This window comes from Amia ocellicauda, chromosome 17, assembly GCF_036373705.1.
Source record: "Amia ocellicauda isolate fAmiCal2 chromosome 17, fAmiCal2.hap1, whole genome shotgun sequence".
NCBI lineage: Eukaryota > Metazoa > Chordata > Actinopteri > Amiiformes > Amiidae > Amia > Amia ocellicauda.
The window spans coordinates 20844565-20861947 of NC_089866.1; the positions used below are offsets into that span (position 1 = coordinate 20844565).

At 41.4% G+C, this 17383-nt stretch overlaps 1 protein-coding gene across 5 annotated transcripts; it reads right to left on the reverse strand.

Annotated features, from left to right (window-relative positions):
- Positions 1 to 123: 123 nt before the first annotated feature.
- Positions 124 to 17339, reverse strand: rilpl1 (Rab interacting lysosomal protein-like 1). Of its 5 annotated transcripts, XM_066689670.1 has the most exons (10): positions 16766 to 17339; positions 15079 to 15229; positions 12008 to 12126; positions 11561 to 11779; positions 9611 to 9751; positions 8163 to 8329; positions 7952 to 8050; positions 6772 to 6856; positions 4243 to 4330; positions 2926 to 3064 (listed from the first exon to the last, which is right to left on the reverse strand). In XM_066689670.1, exons 1-9 carry the CDS (start codon positions 17051 to 17053, stop codon positions 4280 to 4282), a joined length of 1320 nt encoding a protein of 439 aa, XP_066545767.1. In that variant the 5' UTR covers positions 17054 to 17339; the 3' UTR covers positions 2926 to 3064; positions 4243 to 4279. The 5 variants fall into 5 exon arrangements, with proteins under 5 accessions (XP_066545768.1, XP_066545771.1, XP_066545767.1 ...); XM_066689673.1 differs by lacking the exon at positions 9611 to 9751; XM_066689672.1 differs by lacking the exon at positions 6772 to 6856.
- Between the last annotated feature and the right edge of the window lie 44 nt (positions 17340 to 17383).

Here is a 17383-nt window from a genome sequence, read left to right on the forward strand (position 1 = left end):
TGAAAAGATTATAAGTACTTTATTAAGCAGGCATGTATGGAGTCCATATCATATTAGTGACCTGAAAAACAAGAGTATTTCCAAGGCACCCTTCACTTTTTAAATCCCTATCAATATCTACAATAATACAAAAAAAGAAAGTGCCTTTATGGAGAAAAGCTAAAGCATGTACAATAGAATTGCAAACAAAATTGACATTCTTAACAATATACACCTTCACACAGTTTTGTTTCTTTTAGGATAAGCTGGATGTCAAGTACAAGATTACAGCATCACAATGTTTTCTTGCTAGAATATAAGGCCAGAGCAGTTATGGAAAAAAAATCCCTTTTAAAAAAAAAAAAAAAAAAAAAAAAAAGTATATATATCATGTTCATAATTCTGTCATTTGAATCTGACTTGAAAATGCAAATTAGTAGATTTGTAGGTTTTTTTGTACCCTTTATTTGGCACAATTGTTTATTTTTGCCCCTTTCATTGTAGCAGTGCAGTTTCCCTATCCAATCTCAACATTTGTATTTGGTAAAGTACCAGCGTGGAAAGTCGAGGCTGAGCTACTCCTCGTGCTCTGTTTGGCTTGCTGCAGTTAATACTGTGCTGAGCATTTGTAAAAAAACAAAAAATGTACAGAAACCACTTTAAACTTTAAGTCACAGAACTTTGGCAACCATAAATGAAGGCATTGCAACAGACACCACTGCACTAAAGGCCAAAAAGTGGGGAAAAAACAAACAAAAATCAAACCTTTTCTATAATGTGAAAAATAACCGTTCTGAAATTTGACTAAACCATACTGATTGTGTATCTAGGACTTCCACCTCAGTTGCTTTGGGTTGAGCTATGGGAACTGAACAAGTGTGCAGATTTTCGTTCTCATTAATAAATAGTTTTAGATTAACGGGACAATACAAATTAACACAAATTACTGACCTACATGGCAGTTTTCCATTGGATAGAAGCAAACACAGAAAGCTGCTAAGAAGTTCTAGGATTGTTATGTAAAACTGAGAAGTGGATTGGAATCTAGATTGAACTCAGGCCTAGTGGTTCTCCGACTGATGGGGCATGTGGTTTAAAGTGTAGTCATTAAATTAGTTTATGTCCCTAGCAACCCCCCACCCACCCCCGGATTTATTTCTGGTTTCCTTGTTTTAATAAAGGCACAGTTTCCTAAAGGCATATATTCCACATGCATGTCTGTTGTCCAATATTCACTAATAGATTGTTTTCTCTCCCTAGTCAGCCGAGGGGGGTGTCTGAGATGCATGTCCACAATAGAAAGGTAGTCCTCTGAGTTTGCAGAGATGAAGTTCCACTTCCTGTTTCTGAAAAGTGCTGGTGAAGACATGAGTGCTGGTCTTCCAATGTAGGTAGGTGAGACACTTAAGTCCAGTTTGTGCTTTCCCCTTCAGACCTGTTCCACAGTGTCACAGTGCAACTCCTAGAAACTAATTCTTAGGCATTCTAACTCTGTACAATCAATGTACTTCTTCATTTTGAAATCTTGCAGCCCAGGACAAAACACTAGACATCTGGAAAAAAAGTCACTTCACAGTCCTTTTGGCTGCAAAGAAAGAGCTCAGTATATCCATTGATGGGATAAAAGAACAGGGCAGAGATACAGACCTTCTTTGTGGCATTCATTTAATCCTATATCCTAAGTCTATAATTGAGCCCAAGGTACTTAAAAACCAAATACTGTACTCGCACATCCCATACTGCCTAATGCCCACTGCACTTTGTAATGCTTTGAAATGTTTATGTAAACTGTAAGTCACCCTGTTTAAGGGGATGTGCTAAGAAATAAATAATACACATGGATGGTCAATTAGTCACTTTAAAGTGTCAGAGACCAATAACAACTGATTAGTATTCCTTCGTTGAATAATTAAACACTTCAGTCGGCTCTTTGGGATTACTGGTCTTATTGTATCAGTACCCTTTTGGATCTTGGTGAAATTAACTTTGCCACTGCTATCTACTTGCCTGCAATCTCTCTCCTTACATTGTACACCCATGTACAACTTTGCTCCCACTTACTCCACACTCTTTGTAAGCAACTTCCACGTTCCATCACAACATTTTTGTTTTCCTCCTTTCTCTCGCTCTGGCTCTGATCCCCTCCCAGTCCCGTTTCAGCTTCACTTGCCTGTCAATCTTACTTACATGATTGTTTGATATTAAGACCAGTGCACCTTATGCTGAACAATAAGAGTAAACTGGAGAATGCAGAACTGAGCCACTGCCCCTTTTCTTTTTTATTATACATTATTTATTTTTGCTTATTTGAAAAGCTTCCTCTCCCAGCGGTTCTGCAGCCAGGTCTGTATACTCTGCACTACTCTCTGTCCCCCAAACCTCATCAGCTTGTCCTTAGACACAGCTCTTCCCCAGCACTGATGCTATTTTACTGCAGGTGGTGGGCAGCTGTGTGAGGTGCCAGTGACTTTAATCCAGGCAAACTAATTTGCAACATGTCCCTGTTTACAGTTTCAGAACACTCACAAGTGTCCTTACGGTCTAAAGTAACACCAACCATATCCCAACAGGTGGGATGTTAACTTGAGCTGCATTTTTGTAATCCATGCACACATTGGCACGAAAGAAGCCATACTGGTGAATGAGAAACAAACAAACAAAAAAAGACTGCCCAGATGTGGTGCAGCTGTTCAAAATGAATCAGAAGCTAGCAAGCATTTTCCAACTGGCTGTTAATACTGTGGAGTGTGGTAAAGGTTGGGGTTTGGATGCCCTCTGTTGGGACTTGTTCTTCCTGTTAGCTTGCTCTTTATGCGGTTCTTTTTCAGTTTGTTTTAATGCCATCTCTTCTCCTTACGGTGCATGTGAGGGTTTTGTATCCCAGCGTTTGTTTATGAGCCCGGCAGTGCGCAGCAGCGTGTGTATGTGTGCATGGGGGGTGTTGTCCGCGGTTCAGAGGTGCTGTAGGGCCTCCTGTGCCTGTTCTGTGTACACATCTTCTTTGCTCGCCCAGCCACCCAGCATCTCCTCGAATCGCACGTTTCTCTGGGAGTTGCGTTTCTTGTCTCGGGAGAAGAAGCTAAACCTGAAATGAAAGGGGAAGTAGAAACGTTACACCAACTGCACGCCATTGTCACTTCATTTATTCATTCAGGGTTCATTGGTAAATTTCATTTTAGAGTTAAAGGGGCTATAAGCAAAAAGTAAATTGGTTTAATTTAATAATAATAATAATATAAATGTCTAGAACTCAACAAACGAACAAAATCAGAAACCAGGAAATCTACAAAAAGCTTGAAAATCACCTATATATTTTTAGGTTCTGCAACCAATTAGCTTTTTATGCATTATTATTATTATTATTATTATTATTATTATTATTATTATTATTATTATTACCAAAATAAGTGAAATATTATATCCAGAACATGGGCACTGCAGTGTCAGTGTGCAGGGCAGTCTCTCAAGCTGTCAATTTAACACTGCATTAAAGCAGACATTACAAGTTTGCATTAAAACAGTCTACAGCAGTGTTAGGTTCTTCAATACCTTTATGAATATGGGTTATTAATCTGCTTGTTTCAGTTCAACAAAAGGGGAAGGGGAGAGAAGATTTACAATGACGTACAAATGCAGATTTTCAGCAACCAATTCCCTCCACACCATCACATCTCAGTCACTCATAGCTTTTCATTGTGTTCATGCACATATCCATCCCAGGTTAAAGTGATCAGTGAAGACTACAATACATTATTAAAATAGACAAGATTCAGGGATTTACTTTATTTCACATGGTCAATTATTAGATAAAGAAATAGACAGACAGGATGACTCAAACAGGTGTAGGAAGATTCATTATAACCCCCATCTGCTTCCTTTTAACGATTAACACATCGTCTAGCATTCTTAAAAAGTGCTTCAAACTGGAGCAAAAAACATATTAGTACTGTGTTAGTTGCACCGAATTAAGGGTTAATTAAATGTACAGAGGAACACCAATGGGATGTGCTGATTAAAGGTGAATTTGGAATCGCCAAGGGTGGGGGTGAAAGAAATGAATGATGGGATATTCTGACTGGCTGATTCCACACTGCACGTCCTGTAGAAAGCACACAGATCCCACAATCAGCCAATCAGAATAAGAGTCAGTCCGGTGTGAATATTCATGCAGAAAGTGTGCAGGGCTCATATTAAAGACAGCAAAGAAACAGGAATAAGATGCAAATGTAAATAAAAAGGGTGGAAAGAACCAAATAATCGTACAAGGGAAACAAGTCTTCTGATTGGCTGTAATGTGGGATCATCTGGAATCAATCCAGCTGCCACCATCGGCATTATGGCTGTAAAGATCCTGCTCAGAGAAGCACAGACATGGAGAAATGAACAGCTGACACACAGTAAGAGAGACAACACACATGGACACTTCCGCACAGAACTGCAGAGTCCAGAGAGACTGCAGCCAGGTATCCTCCAACAGAGATACGGAGGTACACTACGGAGTGCAGTCTGTGTGAGCAGTACGAGATGTAAAACATCATGCTGACTAATTCATAAACAATTAGGTAATACATTCAGAGGTTTGTAAAGTGGAAGTGAACATGTAATGCATGCATACAGTATCTTTATGTGAATGCCAAATGTTCTACTCTTCTTCAGGTAGGCTGGAATTTCAGCAGAGTTTCAATCTCTTACCAACACCACCCTCCCCCATGCTCAGAACAGTAGGTGAGTCTTATGATGGGTACTGTGAGAAGTTGCCATCAGTTCTGCATTGACAGGGGTCAGGCTGATCCACACTCTGATAAGTGGGATGTTAAGGGACACCTCTCTAAATTAACTTCATGAACACTATTTTAATCTCAAGCAACTTAAGCAACTATATAAGTATGCTAAGTAATCAAGTAATATATACCTAGTCTAGCAAGGACTAGAGCCATGACCCAACGAAGACAGACACGTATGCCGTGCAGACAATTAAAATCCCACGATTTGTGACAACAGGTAAAAAAAAAAAAAAAAAGTAAATAAATATGAATAGAGCATTGTTTGAGCAAGAAGTGCATTTGGGTTTAAAATGTACTTAGTTTATGATCATGCTTTCTAATCATAGTAAAACCCATCCTCTTTGTTTGCATAAAGACCATTTATAGGGAACAAACACTCATACCATTTTAACGACTGTAGAACAAAGCTGTGATGATCTGTCTTTTCTCTTGTAAAGTGTTAGTCCAGCACTAACCTGTTATATTAAATGCCAGCATCCCCAAGATACCAAAATTCAGCAAGAAGCCTACAATTTATGCATCTTGGCACACTACATACTAATCAAATTGTTTAGTTGATAAATACATTAATATTTTAGTTTTAGAGTACAAAAAATATTTTCATTAGGGTGTTCAATCATTAACTGTGGTTGATGTAGAAACATACCTTGGGGTATACATTTTCAATATTTGGCATAGTAACAGAATGAGGAATAGGCACTGCAATGGATATGCAGGCTCACAGGCAAGAAGGAGCTCTAGAATTGATGAAGATGATGTTGGAAAGAGTGTTTCACCAACAATTTACATACAGCCACACTCACAAGCCACAGACAAAGGGAAATGTATCACACTGAAACTCTTAAGCTGTGCAAAAGACAATAAAAACGTCATGGCCTGGTAATTAAGCTCGGAGATCATTTATCAGGTTTCTTTCCAATATGCAATGTGTCTGCCTTATCTCCAGTGATGTATTTTAGCCACAATGCATAAAATTAAGCATGCTTCATCCGAGAGGACGGTGTGAGACCCTGGAGCCAGTGCCAAGCAACCGAGCATTAAATTATAGAGCAGCGTTTTATTAATCTCTGCTGAAAAGTCTGTTCTATTATTTCCTCAGCCATTTTTTTTTTTTTTACTGACTGGAGCAGCAGCAGACTGGGAGTAAAGTTGCCATTCATTTATCTTGGCTGCCATCTACTTTTCTGCTCAGCTGTGATTACATTGTGTATCTTATGTGTTATGTGATGTCCCAGATGTGTATTTGTGCAATGTGGGAACATCAAAAAAAGATCCACGTTCTGCTGCAGGATGTACTGTCAGCCTATAGAGGGAAACTGGATAGCTTACCTCTCTCGTGGGTGCAGAGGGGTTCATTTTGAAATAAAATGAAGTTTCTGACAGCAGAAGCTTTAGTATTAAGGCATCAGTGATATGCCCAATGGATGCAATCCATCTGGGATAAGTAACAACTTTACAGGGACTAATAATATAATCAGAGCATTTCACACAAACATAATTGGTCCATCACCAGCTGAGGGAATCTCCTCCAGTCTTGAGCTTGGTTAGTGACTGATTATTGTAAAGGGTACCATTACTGCCTCTATGTTTTCAGATAATTTGGACAGGCAGCAATGTGGGATTTATGGTGAGGGCCTGCATATGCACCAACACAACACACCTGGTCACAAGGCTGGGACTGTGAAATACTGTGAATAGTTCTCTCTTGGCATTTATGTGTTCTCCCAGTATACAATTGTATTTATACATAGACATGTTCTGAGATTTGCCAGGCACCAAAAACTCTGACACTGTCACCTAGCCATGTAAGAAAAGCATGTGTGTGCATCAGCTTGGCGTCTATGGTGTACGTACTCCGCTGTGTGCACCTGTGGCTCTCTGACGGAGGGTGGGGGGTCAGAGCTCATGCACTGTGGAAGTCATCGCATGCAATTTTATGTGAGCTGCACAACCCAGAAGGACTGGCACAGGGTTTTCGCAAGCACTGAAGACCATTGCTTACTTTTACCTGCAATAACATCACAACGTAGAGAAGGCAGACAGACCATGAAGTAAAAATTAGCAAATTACTGTGATTAACTTGGCACTCAGCACTAAGGGGAAAGAGAAGAAGGGAGGACATTTCATTGAGTCACAGATAGGCTTGAAACCCTCCCACACCCTCCCAACCCCTCCCCCACCCCTCACCAGCACACCTCCCCGCTAAAGCTCGGCATGACGAAACAGGGGTTGTGAAAGAGTTTCATTAGAAAGGCTTCAGAAACCACAGTGGAGTTATCTGGCACACAGTATGATACATTTGCATGACTAGTTGAGGATATTAGCAGAAAACGAAGTGAGCCAAGGTCAGGGGAGGCCAGGCTTGCATTACTTTACATTGTATAAGTGGTTCCTTTCCATTCCCACACACACACACACATATCCAAACACTTCTCTTGGTGTTCATCTAATAGCTATTTACTGATGTAAGCAACACATTGCTTTCCAAATATATTTACTTTCAGCCCCAGTAATCTAGTAATTTATTCATTTTATCTGGCACATAATAGATAATTAGGCTGATAGTGCTCATAGCCATTCCCCCGAACAACACTAGTGATGCATTAAAAACACAGCTTAAACCTGAACTGTAACAGCACTTTAGGAGAGCAGTTAGTAAGTTGAGTATGGGTTTAAATGGTAAGCCTTTTAGAAGAGCAGAAGTCAGAAAGGTAATAAAACCTTAGTTGCTAACTGCTAACCAACATTCAACTTGGCTCAATAACCCAGCAGCAGGGGAGAGCTGAAGACAAACGAACAGGTGTCCATTGAAATGTGTGCATCCTCTCACACTGCCAGCCCATAGCGCAAACAGGGATAAGGCTTCAGGCAAAGGACTGACAACTCTGACAGCACTGCAGTCAGAAACAAGGCTCACTGCTGGGTGGCAAGGCAAGGATGCCCTGGCCTACCTCAAGCCCACCCAGGCTCCATGATACCTGCACAATTGTGTACAACATCTTGGGGAGTCAGCTAAAGACAAAGCCTCATTTCAAACAGGCCTTCTCTTGACTGCAGTTGGGCTCTAGTGGCCACCGTTTCCAGAGTGTGACGGCCCCAGTGCTGGTGGTGTCAGTTGCTGTATGTGGTGTCAGTGGAGCAATAGGGCTGTTTGGGTGAGATCAGGGCCACAGCCCCTTGGTACTTACAGGCGTTTGATCCCTGACTCAGGCTGGGTGGCCGGTCTGGGCTGCAGGTTGGGGGAAGGGGACGGAGCTGAGGGGTTGCCCTCTTCCTCAATTTCCTCACTGTTTTGAAGGACACAAACAAGAGTTAAAAAAAAATAAAAAAAATCTTGAAGGCATTAGGACAGAAACACACTGTACACAAAGTGACATGAGCCTCTCCCCCTAAGGGTACCTTTTATAATAGGCTAACTCTTCCTGCAACATAAAGACTTTCGCCTTGAGCTCATTCCTCTCGTGCAGGACGTCCCGCAGTTCTTGCAGGGTGAAGCGTGGGCGGTTGGGATCCGTCAGGTCAAGTGTTGCCCTCTCTGTCGCCAGGTCCTCCTCGCACACCGGCTCCTGCAGACAAGCCAGGCAGGGGTTTTTAATTAGGACCTTTCCCAGCCAGAGTCCTGACATCGCATGGAAAAGGTAAGGGTGTTCCAATTGACTGCCATTCCAAATATCCAAACCAGTCCCCATTGAAAATGACACACACCGCAATCAAAAAAAGTCATTATATATTAGTGATAGAGCACACTCGCTCTCTTGGGATGAAATGTATGCCACCTCTTTGCCTTAAATTGGCCCCAGACAGAAAAAACACATAATAGGAATTATAATACCTAAACTAATCTTTGAATACAGTGTTGTGTATATCAATGGCTTTCTTTAAAAGGTAGCTTTTCTGTATTTCATAGACATTACTGATGCAAAAATTCCCACTGGATTTACCTCAGGACCGAAATAATCCCTGACCTAGCTGTTCCAACATTCAAATCCACTGTCCCCCTTGCTTGTTAAGGCACAGCGCCACAGCGCCAATCATGGCTATTAGGAAATGAGTTCTCGCTGGGTTGCGATTATGAGATGCTGGCCTAGGGGTTTTATCTGGCTCAGTGAAGTGTGAAACTCAACAGGAACTAGGGAAATAGAGGGAGGGGTCTCTGGGAGAATTTGACTGTGATGATATTCAAAAAGTTTGAAATAAACATTAGGTATCGTAGACAGTAAGACAGAGTACAGAAGCTAGCACCACAATGATGTTGATGTCCAGGGTTTTGCACATCTACACTGTATGGTTTGAAGGTGAAAATGAACTAAACTACACAAGAAACCTTTTAGAATTAGCATACTGTAGAGACCTTAAAACACTTGTTTACACTATGGTAGAAAACTTTTTTTAATTTAAGCACTTTTTTCCTTTACACCTTAGTCTTTCTTTCTTTTCTCAGAAGTAGAAAAGTCTAATGGGAGAAAAAAAAAAAAAAACACCCTAATGCTTTTAACTGGACCCATGTGACTAGCCACAACGGAGTTAAAGAAGCAGGTCTGGGGAAACTGATATCTTAATGGGTAACATGACTTAATTTCAGCATAGTGAGGGGTAGACCATTCATGACACGTCAAACTCTGAAATTAGTATCCTTCAGAAGCAGGCCAGAAATTCAAGCGGCAGACATGCTAATCCAACAGAACACCACATCTTAACAAATAGCCACACACACAGGCACATCAGCAATGCATTTTATATATATTTTTAAATCCATTCAAGTTCAGTTATTTGCAGGAATAACCACTGAGCATTATTGGGTTAGAATCAAATTATACACCACCCATGAAAGCAGACAGTGGGGTTACCCATATCACTGCCTCTTCCTCCTCCTCCTGCTGCTGCTGCTGCTCATCAGCATCATCATTGTCATCCTCCTCATCCTCATTTTCCACCTCCACAATCCGAGGGAACAGGGATAGCCGCTGAACTGGCTCAAAGCGCTCGATCTGGAATTTCCCAAAATGACACAGGAACTGAGGTGCCCTGCAGACACAGCAATCTGCACGGGGCGCTGGGAGCTGCTGCTCGGACAGTAATGATTATACACCAGTGAAGCTCTGTAACTGGGCTTTCAGTAAAGACACTCTTTAGGGCTGCCTTCTGTGTTTCACTGCAATGCTGATTCTTCAAGCTCTGGCTACTGATGGTTCTGTATACACCCAAATACCAGCCTGCAAATGTATCCACAGCCTTGAGGAAGTTGACTTAGGGAGGAAATGTATGCGTACACGCAGAAGTTTTCCACACAAACAAAATGAAAAGTACAGAATTGTATGATAATCAGTACAACAGCATTGACAGCAAAAACAAATAAATGTTCACTTGTATTTCAAAACATAGCATGTTCGCATTTACTGATTCCCCAGCAATCAGTATTTGATTAAAGATACAGAGATGACTATGTATATTTTTGAAAATGTAGGTGCCACCGTTTCAGTAGAGCGAAGCAATTCCCTTTAAACACAGGGAGACGGTCATGGGAGACTATGAATAGTAATTACCCACCCACAGATTAACCATTTGCGTATCTGGACTTTTATGGTTATGGGTGTTGCAGTCTACCTTCTTTTCCTGTGTTTTATCTACCGTTAGGTAATCATTATACAGTGTTACATATAGAGTTTTTGTTTTAATCAACAGATTACTGTCAACAGGTTACAATAATAAACAAAACCTTTAAATGGGTGCAATGTATCAGACTAAGGGCATAAACAACACTTTCGTGAAGAATATATTTGCTTTAAACTTTCCATGTTAGAAATCTACAATACTTCCACATACAATAGCAGGATATTTACACAAGTTCAGTCTTTGCCGTTCTTTCAGGAGATTACCTGGCTCGCCCTGCATTTAGGACACCGATCTGAAGATGGTGTGCGCACATTCTGTTCATGGCAGATGTATACTGACTGAGGCTGTGAGAGCACATTAAGATTTGATCACATATTCGGTTTTCAGGGCTGACTCAAACCCCCTTGACTCACTCTGACTAAAGGAGAATGAGATCGTGAATCACCAAATACAGGAATTTCAACCATCACACTATTACCATTTCCTCTCTCTCTCTCTGTGATTGCATTTCTACACATTTGTCCTCCGCAACTCTGATCATCTTATTCAATTTGAATACAAGACTACTGCGTTTCTCAACCCTGAATGTAAAATAAATGCTTTTTACCGAATTAAAATAAAATAAAATAAAAAAACATTAGGGGTTACCTACAAACTCATTCAAGACGACAATCCTTTTATATATAGCGCTTTCACAGATAAAGAGTCATACTTAAATCTCTAAATGTCATCATCTCAAATCATTATCTTTGTCTTTTTCTGACTGCAAAGCTTCAGTGGGTTTTCCCAGTGAAGACCAACACGGTTTCCCTCTGCATTTTCCCCCTATGCATTTTCAAATGTTGTACTATCTATCCAGCATTCCTGAAATGAATCTCATCTGAGAATAATGTTGGTCTCCGATAATCTTCGTCTCCTTGATCTTTATCAGAAATCAACCAATCAATATTTTGTCACATTTTAATTGGTCCGATTTATTCGGATTCCTGAAAGACAAACCCTTCCTCGAAGTGTATGTATACCTGCACAATTACACTTGATTTAGATGGCTGGCACTTACAAGGCCATTTCTTAAACTGACCCTGGAATAGCAGGATGCTGTGTTCTGTGGCACAGTTCTGCATTCAGAAGGCCCGTTCTAGAACCCAGAACTCAGAGTGGGGAGGGCGCTGCGTTTCATTTACCTTGGGTTCCTGTCCATTCTGGCTGAACTCTCCCTGCAGCCGGTCCCTCAGCTTGCCGATTTCCTGCCTCAGGCTGCCCAGCTCCTGCTCGCGGGTCTGAGCGAAGGCCTCCAGCTCCACCTTCTGCTCGATCAGAGCCTTGCCCTGTGCCTCCACCACCGTGATCTTGTGTCGCAAGTCATGGTTGATCTTCATTAACCGGTTCTGCTGCTGCTGCAACTGAAAACCAGTGACACTGTGGGCTTACTTGCATGATCTCCAACAGCAACAGCTCTGCTCTGATCTGACTAAATAGTGGCTTTTGGAGTCAATTAGCACCGACATAAAGAGCAGAGAAGTGTTTTGTCATAGGGGTCATTCTTAAAACCACTCCACTGGATGCTCGCTATCTATTTGTTGTAGCACTGCAAATTGTATGCGTGTGATGTGAGCAGGGAGAGCCCTTACTGCCTCAATGTCCTCGTTCTTCAGTGTCAGTTCACGGTCCTTCGCTCGGATCTCGTCCCGCTGCTTGTCCACCACCTCCTTCAGCTTCTTCATCACCTGCCTCTCCCGCTCTGACATGCCTGCCCAGGGAGAGCACCACTCATTAGTCATAAGCCAACGTGGAACAGTGTAGAGCCTGCATGGGCCTGACACTGGGCTGGGCTTGTTTTTCAGTTCAGAGACATTCATGCACTAAAGGTAGCGGTAAATCGGGCAAGCACTTGGACTCTCCTTTGGTCTTTTCATTCTTTTAAACAGTAAGGGTTTTAAATTAAGTATAGAATTGTATAAATAACTTACTAAAGAACCAAAAAAGTAATATCTAAGCAGATTGTTAATTAAATTAAGGTTCAATCAAGAGCTCGGTTGGAACAAAAACCAGCAGGGTAGCGGGAACTCCAGGACCAGGGTTGGGAACCCCTGGTCTAAACTATCGTAATAGAGATTTTCACATGGTGTAGGCCTACATTTCTGTAGGATGAGTACTGGAAAGGGACAGGCTTATTTCCTGTTAATCATAATACAGCTCAACATTTATTTTTTAAATGTTCAGTATTCTGTTAAACTAACATTTTTCACAATGCTTACAAAAGGGAGCTGTAGACACCTATGTGGGGCTACAGCAGACACAGCTATGGAAGTTTCCATTTTGGATTTCCCAGCAGGGCATGTGTTGTATATATATAGCTGTGACAAGTATGTCAGACGCTTGACTGGGTGTATTTCCGTGCTGGATATGATCCTGTCCCTGGGTTGAAGCCGGTCAGGCTGGGGAGAACACACAACCTGATACACACTACCTCATTCTTCCTCTCTCTCAGTTCTGTTGGCACGCAGAGTTAAAAACTGACACATTATATGAGGTCACATGACCTCTTCAAGTGCACTTCTACAGGCCAAAGAATAACACATTTTTTTATATACATGACACCTGATCATGATTTTCTTTTCTTTTTTTATTAACCACTGCACAACCACTGTCTCTGGGTCCATGCTATTATAATAATAAAGTTAGGTTTCAGAATGAAATCCAAATTTTGCGCAAATGACAAAACTGGTCATTAGAGCCACCCAGATTTGTCTTTGTAATTTTTAAGTGTTTAAAAGTTTTGATTTATAATGAAGCCTTAATGTATGATCTCATTAACAAGTTTTAACAGACATAAATGTTAATTAATGGAGTGTGCTGGAAGTCAAATAATAAAGCCTTTTAACTTCAAAGCAGAGACATGATTTATCTGCATAAAACAAAACTGTAAACCAGCTTGGTTCAGCACAGTTCACCCAGTGAAGACTGACCTCAGGAAGAAAGGATGCAGAGTAAATGCATAACAACTACTAAATTCAACTATTGCTAAATACACTGCCACTGCTCTTCCCAAGCATCTCCCACCACAGTGCTACTTAGATTCACAGTGACAGGATTCGTCCTATGTTGATGGCTGCCATGGCTACACTGGAATTATATAGCATGCTCCTCGTATAAGATGCCCACACACAGAGAGCAGCTGACACGACAAAGGGTTTGAGTTAAGTATTTGGCATCCCAATATCATACATTAATAATGCTGCATGGCCCTGGCAAAGGGGTTTGTAAATCCACAATTCCTCCTCATGGAGAACAATAGACAATACTGCAGAATAAAGAAATCCGCAGAGAAATAAAACCTTTGCAACTTAATTATTAGACAACGGCTTTACTAGACAAATGAAATTAGATTAAAAAAAAACATTTTATTTAAAGCCATTTTTTCCAGTACAGTATTCAAGCATTACATAAGGACATTCGAAATGTACCATCATTATTATTCACTGAACCCACACAGTAACGGGTCCTGCCGGCGGCTCATTATTATGCACTGAAATACACCATTGTGTGTGTGGATGCTGCACAAGAGACTCTCTCACAGCCCTGCGCTGTTCAGCCAGGAATCTGTGTGGAGAGGACTTGAAGCTGCAAAGCCATTTTTCACCCCGGAGATCAGAGAGGAAGCAAACTAATCAATATCAGCCTCTCTGTTCTCTTTTCTCTCTCAGTTAATGGAAGCCCCGGGCTCATAAAACGCTGTGAATGCTGGACTACCCATGCTTATTATTATTACAAGGGACAGTACACTAACTCCATCCTTAGTATCTGAATTACATCGCTGATCTTGAAGCTTTTTAAAAAATGTCAATCTCTGTACATGGGTGGTTTCTTATGTAAGTGTTGAAGGCCGCAGCTGAAGTGCACACTGTAAACAGGAGGCAGGGTTGAACTAATGAATCCAGACCACCGAGACCAGGAATATTTTTCAGTTGGGGTGAGACAAGGGCACCGTTGTTGTCCCTCTTATAACAAGCAGAATAATACTGCAGAGATTCCGTGATGCCAAGTAGCTAAACACAGGTTTCCTCTAATACGAGTGCAGTCATAATGAATATAGGCACAATTAACTTGGCTAACTTCTGTTTGTACAGGAGATAATGTGTGAATTAAACTGAAATGGGCAAACACTCCTTAACTGTTCACAGATATATAAAAATAAAATGAGATAGAAAATGTATTACCATTTAATGAACAGGCCCATACTGACTGAAAATAATTCATATTCAAGGCCAGCACAGTATTGACTTTCACAGCAGCTCTTCTGCAGGGTGGATAATTAAATAAGTGGGTGTACTAGATCTGATTAATTAGGCTTCTGCTTAATACACTAAAAACTGGTAGAACTACTTCCCATCCCACGCTCGGAGCTGCCTTGACTAAAGCCAGAAGATAAGCAATAACCCTAGTCTCAAAATTTGTTTTCCTAGTGAAGCACAGATATGCCTTGTGGCAATACTGCAGCAGAGTTTAAACCCAGAACTTGGCTTGATCAAAGCCAAAGAGTCAAATTCATAAATAAGTTTAATAATTGATATATTGTTTTTTTGTGTTATTTGTTTTAATGGATACATATTCCCTAGTATCTTTCAATTAACAGCTTGATATGGTTTGAAGATCAATAAATCTATCTCCTGCTCTGATTAAGAGCAAAACTGATTTTTACCTTCCTGCCTCTGCAGGTCCTCCTCAGTCATGCTGGTGTCCCTGAGGGAGAGGTTGGTGAGCAGGGTCTTGTTCTCCTCCTGCAGCTGAGCGATCTGGGACAGCAGGTCCTGGGCCTCCCCTCGCCACACATCCTCCACCAGCTCCAGCTCCTGAGCACCGAGAGCAGGGATCAGCACGGACAGTACTCACTAACAACAATACGACTGGGACACACTGACACTTGCATTGATGCTCACTGCCCAGCTAGGACACAAACACAAACTGCTATGCCATACCGACTGAAATACAGTGTGTTATCCTTGATCCCATATCCTCAATATATATATATATATATTTTGGGGTACAGATGCATTTAATATTACTACTACTTCTACTATTAGATAGTTACTTACATTTCTCCTGGGATTTAAAATTGGCCAAGCTAACTAATGTCCCTAGGAAAACTTCTGGAAACGTAATGGTTCCTCAAACCTTTGGGGAGGAAATGCTGAAGCCATGTTACTTTGTTTCCCCATGTCCACTTCCTGGCAATTAGCTTGGATACATTTGATCACTGAGTTTGTCAGTGGTGCTGCTCTACCTCCTTCGCCTTCCTTTTCTATTTCCTCTGTGCAGAACAGGAACCTGCTGAAAAAAATCAGCCCCATGGCTGTCAGGCAGGTAAAGCTACTTTATGTTCCCCCTAATTTCTGAGCCATTGATAGGGGAAACGACAAACAACACTCGAGGCACATACAAAAGATAATTATTCAAGACCTGGAATAACAAGCAAATTCTGATGATCTGATCTGCTTCTTTGGCTTATATCTAAGGGGCATCCAGATTTACTGTGCATCAGTGAAGAAAGATCAGTGGGACTATTTACCAAAGACAGACAGCCTCCTAAAATTTTGCCTGAAAAAAGTATGTGCCTTTCTACCTCTGTGTCTACTAAAAATTCGCAATGGATCTCAAAATCTTAAATCTTTTAACAAGCAATTCCTAGCATATGGTTATGTTCAGAAAAGTATTTGCTAAAGTAAAAAATATATATGTTTAGGAGAGGCTGAGATAATCTAGGATCATTTTAAAGGACAAGAGGTCACAGGTTTCATTCTTGTTTGCAAGTAGGCTAAGCCAGGGTAAAATTATATTTCAGTTAAAAACACAAACATGCATACAAAGGAATTGAGTAGTACAATACTAATACTAATTACCTGATCTCATGTTCTGTAATGCATTCCTATAATACTAGGTAATAATATCACAAAACCGGATTATGGAGTTAATATTTTTCCTTTGTTCTAAAAGAAACTGTATTTAAAGATTTCAACGGATTTGAACTATTATTATCCACAGTAACTGGAGAGTAATCTTATAGTAACTGGAGGGTGCAGAACATCTTATCAAAGACTGTGTTTGGTATGTGTCAACAGTACGTAAGATATGTGGTAATACATGCATGTGATATATTTTTGATTAAAACTTTGTTTAACTTTATATTAGGAGTCATCTACTTTTGTTCAGATTATGTATTTCATTAGCAAAAATACTGTATGTCCCGCAATCCAGGCATGTACCTGTCATCGCTGCAAGGCTCCTAAACGCCCTGGACAGCAGTGCAGACAGACAGACAGACAGACAGACAGGGGACAACATGACAACTGTTTTAGTGCCACCCTCTGATTATCTGAAAGACAGCGAACCTTTTGGTGCTTCTTCTCCTTGTCCAGCCGGTCCATCCGCTCCAGCCGCAGCCGGTCCAGCTCCAGCCGCAGCTCCTCGGTCTCGGGGCTGGCGCTGCTCCGGCTGACCAGCACCTCCAGGATCTCCAGGACCCGGACCACTTTGGGCATCAGTTCCTCCAGCGCCTCGGACCCGTGGCGGTCGATGATCCTCTCGAAATCGTGCCCCACCATTGCGGCAATGTCATACACGTCCATGACGGTCAGCTCCGTGGCGCTCTTGTGCAGCGCCGACCCGAAATCGTCCATGACTGGCGGCTCCGTCTCCTGCTAATACAGATCGGATCCGGTTGTGTGCGTTTCCCACAGCAGGACAAACTTCCTCCGCCTAACTGAAGAAGCCCGCATTAACGCGTCTCTCTCAGATATTGTATTTCGACAGCTGGACCTGGACTTTTCTTTAGGCACATACTAATATAGCTGACAGTTTTGTCGCAGCCATTTTGTGGGGAATTGGAGATTAATGAGATAAAAACTGAAGCGGTTCCATTGCAATCCCAAATCTGCTGTGCCCCACTCGGGCTACATGGCAGGTACGCACTGCGCATGTGCCGAATCCCAGAAAGACAGCCGAGGTCG

Bases quoted from the DNA above. Each gene is read 5' to 3' on its own strand.
- rilpl1 (XM_066689670.1), bottom strand. From the start codon at position 17,053: ATGGACGATTTCGGGTCGGCGCTGCACAAGAGCGCCACGGAGCTGACC. The intron at 11,780-12,007 runs GTAAGGGCTCTC...ACTGGTTTTCAG, and splicing joins AGAACGAGGACATTGAGGCA to TTGCAGCAGCAGCAGAACCG. The intron at 4,331-6,771 runs GTAAAAGTAAGC...TTCTCTGAGCAG, and splicing joins ACGTTGTGATGTTATTGCAG to GATCTTTACAGCCATAATGC.